Raw genomic sequence first — 6,396 nt, forward strand, 5'->3', positions numbered from 1 at the left:
TTTAATTAAATCATTCTCAACTCAAACCTCGAGCTCTTTGTGTTGTATTTTCTCCACCTTCCTCTTTGAGGAGGGGGGAGTGAGAGAGCGGTTGTGGTGGAGCTCGGCTGCCCACTTGAGTAAAACCTCCACAAAGGCCAGCTGCATCCTGGGCTGCTTCAACAGAGGAGTGGCCAGAAGGTCAAAGGGGGTGATTGTTCCCCTCTGCTCTGCCCTTGTTAGGCACCACTTGGAGTACTACATCCAGGTCTGGGGCCCTCAGCATAGGGTCCAGAGGAGGGCCATGAAATTGATCAGAGTTCTGGAGCACCTCTCCTATGAAGAAAACCTGAGAGAGCTGGAACTGTTCAGCATGATGAAGAGAAAGCTCCAGGGTGACCTTATTGCAGCTTTCCAATACTTAAAGGGGGCTTATAAAAAAGTTGGAGAGAAACTTTTTGCCCAGTCAGACAGTGACAGGACAAGGGGGAATGGTTTTAAACTAAAAGAGGGGAGATTTTCTTTATTCAGAGGGTGGTGATGCACTGGAACGTTACCCAGAGAAGTTGTGGATGCCCCATCCCTGGAGGTGTTCATTACCAGGTTGTACGAGGCCCTGGGCAACCTCATCTAGCGGGTGGCATCCCTGCCCAAGGCAGGGGGTTGGGAACTAGGTGAATTTTAAGGTCCCTTCCAACCCAAACAATTCTATGATTCTATGATTCTCTATGATGTGCTGGAACTTTCCAAGAAAGAAATACAAACCTTACTAGAATATCTAAGTTCTTATTTTCAGAATTTATTTTCACCATTTATTTTGAGGCATAATTGATGCTTTATGTAGGCTTTACTTCTCTAAGACTCAGAGTCTTGGCTTACATGTAAAAAAAAGTTTATTCCTCCTAAAGTTATGAATAGAATATTTTTTAAAAATGTTGTACGTCAGTGCAGGTATCTCTGCATTATGTTTATGCTTGTAGCAGAAAGCAAGTGCACCTCAATATAAACAGCAGTAGTCAGTAACATGAGGGTTAAAGTAAGACCTTCTTATTTGATATAATTCTAGTTTTCTGGCTTGAGAATGAAAAGGAAAATACTTTTCTAATACATTACATGAGCTCATGTTTTACATCAGTGTGGCCTCCTAATATGTTGCCATTACATAACTATTACTTATTTGCCTTACCTTACTCTGCTTCTTCTGGTTTTGTAGAGGTCTTAATGGATATCCAGTGAGGTGCACTGGTTTACTAACAGAAACTGTGTACACATTGGAAAGCCAAAGGCATTTGATGTGGTATGTTTTACAACAATTTGCAAAGGTCAAGATAATTTTGTTGGTTATTTTTACTCTGAGCTTTCTGAAAATGTACGGGACTGTTCAGGAGAATTTTTTTTTTTTTTTTTCCTGAGAGTCAGCAGGCATTCAGCATTCAGGGCATCTTGTGATACAAGAGAGTATGAGAGAAAACAACACATTTTAAAATTAGAACAAATGGAAAGAAATGCTCACCTATTCTGTCACATCATCCACACTCCTTCTCTCAATTAATTTCCCCCCTATATTTTCATAGTTTCTCACATTTATTCCTGAAGACATTACTTTATAAACGTTCCCTGTCTACTTTCAGCAAATACCTGCAAAGATCTGTAAGACATTTTTTGTTTTTATGTCCTCACCATTAATTTCAGGAAAACATGTCCTGCAACTAGGTGCTTTGACACAACTTGCAAAACTTTCTTCAGAAATTTAGAAAAACTTCCAGCAAATGAAAGTACCCATCTCATGAGATATATTAGTCACTACAAGTCATTGTCTGTGAAATCCCTTGAAAAATTTATCAAGCTATTTATTGAGATGAAATCAACCAACACTTTATATCATACTGACTGGTATAATTGCCTGAAATTCAAAGAAGTTAGTATCCACTTTTTTAAAAAAAAATAAAATATTTTCATACACATACAGACATGCACACACATGTTGTGGTTTAACCCGGCTGGCAGCTAAACACCACACAGCCGTTCGCTCACCCTCCCCCCTCCCTCTCTGGGATGGGGGAGAGAAACGGGAAAGTGAAGCCTGTGAGTTGAGATAAAGACAGTTTATTAAGACAGGAAAATAATAATAACAATAATAATAATAATAGTGATAATGGTAATAGTATTAACAATAATAATGTGTAAGAAAACAAGTGATGCACAATGCAATTGCTCACCACCCGCTGACCGATGCCCAGCCTATTCCCGAGCAGCCGGCCCCCCACCCCGGCCAGCCCCCCCTATATATTGTTTAGCATGACGTCAGATGGTATGGAATACCCCTTTGGCCAGTTTGGGTCAGCTGTCCTGGGTCTGTCCCCTCCCAGCTCCTGCTGCACCCCCAGCCTGCTCGCTGGCAGGACAGAGCAAGAAGCCGAAAAGTCCTTGGCCTGGTGTAAACACTGCTCTGCAACAATTAAAACATCAGCATGTTATCAGCGCTCTTCTCATCCTAATTCAAAACATAGCACCCTACCAGCTACTATGAGCTACTTAACTCTGTCCTAACTGGAACCAGGACAGATATCCACCCCTTATTCCATACCATTTATGTCATGCTCAGGTTACACTCTGTCCAATACATTCTAATTAATCACCATTTTCATCTATGATATATATAGCAATCATGGTAGTGATGACATACATTATTATATAATAATTAACATACTACAATTCAACTCATGGGCTATTCTCACCCAGTATCAAATCCCCTTGAGGTACACACCGGACCTCCCCATTCTTTTGCATTACCCACCAAGTGCATCCAGGTCCCTGAGCAAAAGCAATTCCACGAATGGGTTTGCCTTTTCCTGAGGCAGGAGTAGCCCAGACTGTTTTACCCAGCATGTTTCTTACGTGCACTACAGGAACTTTATCCCCTTCTACAGTGCGTAACAGGTTTGATTGGGCAGGTCCAGCTCGGTTGGCAGATCCCCTGGTATTGACTAACCAGGTGGCCTTTGCCAAATGTGTATCCCAATTTTTGAATGTCCCAGCACCCATTGCTTTCAGTGTAGTCTTCAACAGTCCATTGTATCGTTCAACTTTTCCAGAGGCTGGTGCATGATAGGGGATGTGATACACCCACTCAATACCATGTTCTTTGGCCCAAGTGTCTATAAGGTTGTTTCGGAAATGAGTCCCGTTGTCTGACTCAATTCTCTCTGGGGTGCCATGTCGCCATAAGACTTGCTTTTCAAGGCCCAGGATAGTGTTCCGGGCGGTGGCATGGGGCACAGGATATGTTTCCAGCCATCCGGTGGTTGCTTCCACCATTGTAAGTACGTGGCGCTTGCCGTTGCGGGTTTGAGGGAGTGTGATGTAATCAATCTGCCAGGCCTCTCCATATTTATATTTCAGCCATCGTCCTCCATACCAAAGAGGTTTTGACCGTTTGGCTTGCTTGATTGCAGCACATGTTTCACAGTCATGAATAACCTGTGCTATAGTGTCCATGGTCAGGTCCACCCCTCGATCACGAGCCCATCTGTAGGTTGCATCTCTACCTTGATGGCCTGAGGTGTCATGGGCCCATCGGGCTATAAATAATTCACCTTTATGTTGCCAGTCCAGGTCCACCTGAGCCACTTCAATCTTAGCAGCCTGATCCACCTGCTGGTTGTTTTGGTGTTCTTCAGTAGCCCGATTCTTGGGCACATGAGCATCTACATGGCGTACCTTTACAACCAGGTTCTCTACCCGGGCAGCAATATCTTGCCACAATGCCGCAGCCCAGATGGGCTTGCCCCTGCGCTGCCAGTTGTTCTGCTTCCATTGCTGTAACCACCCCCACAGGGCATTTGCTACCATCCATGAATCAGTATAGAGATAGAGAACTGGCCACTTTTCTCGTTCAGCAATATCTAAAGCCAGCTGAATGGCTTTTACTTCTGCAAACTGACTCGATTCACCTTCTCCCTCAGCAGCTTCTGCAACTCGTCGTGTAGGACTCCATACAGCAGCTTTCCATCTCCGATGCTTTCCCACAATACGACAGGACCCGTCAGTGAACAAGGCATATTTCTTCTCATTTTCTGGTAGCTTGTTGTACAGGGGGGCTTCTTCAGCACGAACCACCTCCTCCTCTGGTGATATCCCAAAGTATTTGCCTTCTGGCCAGTCCATAATCACCTCCAAGATTCCTGGGCGACTGGGGTTTCCTATTCGAGCCCGCTGAGTAATCAGTGCAACCCACTTGCTCCATGTAGCATCAGTTGCATGATGCGTAGAGGGGACCCTTCCTTTGAACATCCAGCCTAGTACCGGCAGTCGGGGTGCCAGGAGGAGCTGCGCTTCAGTACCGACCACTTCCGAAGCAGATCGAACTCCTTCATATGCTGCCAATATCTCCTTTTCAGTTGGAGTATAGCGGGCTTCAGATCCTCTGTATCCCCGACTCCAAAACCCCAGGGGTCGACCTCGAGTTTCCCCAGGTTCTTTCTGCCAGAGGCTCCAGGTGGGACCATTCTCTCCGGCTGCGGTGTAGAGCACATTCTTTACATCTGGTCCTGTTCGGACTGGCCCGAGGGCTACTGCATGAACTATTTCCTGCTTAATTTGTTCAAAGGCTTGCCGTTGCTCAGGGCCCCATTCAAAAGCATTCTTCTTACGGGTTACTTGGTAGAGCGGGTTTACAATCAGACTGTAATTTGGAATATGCATTCTCCAAAACCCCACGACACCTAGGAAAGTTTGTGTTTCTTTTTTGCTAGTTGGTGGAGACATAGCTGTTATTTTGTTGATCACATCCATTGGGATTTGACGGCGTCCATCTTGCCATTTTATTCCTAAAAACTGGATCTCTCGTGCAGGTCCTTTAACTTTATTCTGTTTTATGGCAAAACCAGCCTTCAGAAGGATTTGGACTATTTTCTTCCCTTTCTCGAAAACTTCTTCTGCAGTGTCACCCCACACAATGATGTCATCGATGTACTGCAGGTGTTCAGGAGCTTCCCCCTGCTCCAGCGCAGACTGGATCAGTCCATGGCAAATGGTAGGGCTGTGTTTCCACCCCTGGGGCAGCCGATTCCAAGTATATTGGACTCCCCTCCAAGTGAAAGCAAACTGTGGCCTGCACTGTGCTGCTAGAGGGATGGAGAAAAATGCATTAGCGATATCAATTGTGGCATACCACTTGGCTGCCTTTGATTCCAGTTCATACTGGAGTTCTAGCATGTCCGGCACTGCAGCACTCAGTGGTGGCGTGACTTCGTTCAGGCCACGATAGTCCACTGTTAGTCTCCACTCACCATTAGACTTTCGCACTGGCCATATGGGACTATTAAAAGGTGAATGAGTCTTGCTGATCACTCCTTGGCTCTCCAGTTGACGAATTAGCTTATGGATGGGACTCAGGGAGTCTCGGTTGGTGCGATATTGCCGCCGGTGCACAGTTGTGGTAGCGATCGGCACTTGCTGTTCTTCAACCCTCAGCAACCCCACAACAGAAGGGTCCTCTGAGAGACCAGGCAAGGTAGACAACTGTTTAATGTCCTCTGTCTCCAAAGCAGCTATGCCAAAAGCCCAGCGGAACCCTTTTGGGTCCTTGAAATATCCTCTTCTAAGATAGTCTATGCCAAGGATGCACGGAGCATCTGGGCCAGTCACAATACGGTGCTTTTGCCACTCATTACCGGTTAGACTCACTTCAGCCTCCAATACAGTTAACTGCTGGGATCCCCCCGTCACACCATAAATACAGATGGGCTCTGGCCCTTTATAGCTTGATGGCATTAGAGTACATTGTGCACCGGTGTCTACCAAAGCCTTATACTTCTGTGCGTCTGACGTGCCAGGCCATCGAATCCACACAGTCCAATAAACTCGATTGTCCCTTTCCTCCCCCTGGCTGGAGGCAGGGCCCCTCTAGTCCTGGTCAGAATCTTCATTTCTGTGTTTAAAGGACTGCCTGCTGGAAGTTGGAGCAGCAAACCTTTCAGAGAACTCCTTTTTCCCAATTGTTTTCCTTTGCAATTCACGTACCCGTGCCTCTAGGGTCGCAGTAGATTTTCCATCCCATTTTCTCATGTCCTCTCCATGGTCACGTAGGTAAAACCACAGGGTGGCGCGGTGTGTGTGCCCACCATATTGTCTTCCTTGCATAGATGAACGTTTACCCCTAATAGCTGAGACACTGGTTTGTACAGGTGGGGAGGAAAATAAACTCTCTTTAAGTTGGTGGATCTCTTCAGAAAGTTTCTCCAAGGTATTCTCTTTTAGCTGGTGGACACTGGTTCGTTCAGGTGAAGGGGAAGATAATCTTTCTTCAAGTTGGTGGATCTTTTCAGAAAGTTTCTCCAAAGCATTCTCTTTTAGCTGGTGGACACTGGTTCGTTCAGGTGAAGGGGAAGATAATCTTTCTTCAAGTTGGTGGAT

The 6,396-nt window shown here is 45.6% G+C and overlaps 1 protein-coding gene across 1 annotated transcript in view; it reads right to left on the reverse strand.

Annotated features, from left to right (window-relative positions):
- The window catches only part of LOC310895538 (uncharacterized protein), a gene marked incomplete at its 3' end in the record, with an annotated part of 177,182 nt that extends 171,419 nt beyond the window's left edge, over positions 1-5,763 (reverse strand). Inside the window, exon 1 of the mRNA XM_083827007.1 lies at positions 2,777-5,763. Coding sequence (XP_083683133.1) covers positions 2,777-5,754 — 2,978 coding nt within the window. The 5' untranslated portion in view covers positions 5,755-5,763. The remainder of the gene's footprint in view (positions 1-2,776) is intronic.
- Positions 5,764-6,396: the final 633 nt, after the last annotated feature.

The sequence above is a fragment of the Anser anser genome (genome assembly GCF_964211835.1).
Source record: "Anser anser genome assembly, chromosome: 2".
NCBI classification, from domain to species: domain Eukaryota; kingdom Metazoa; phylum Chordata; class Aves; order Anseriformes; family Anatidae; genus Anser; species Anser anser.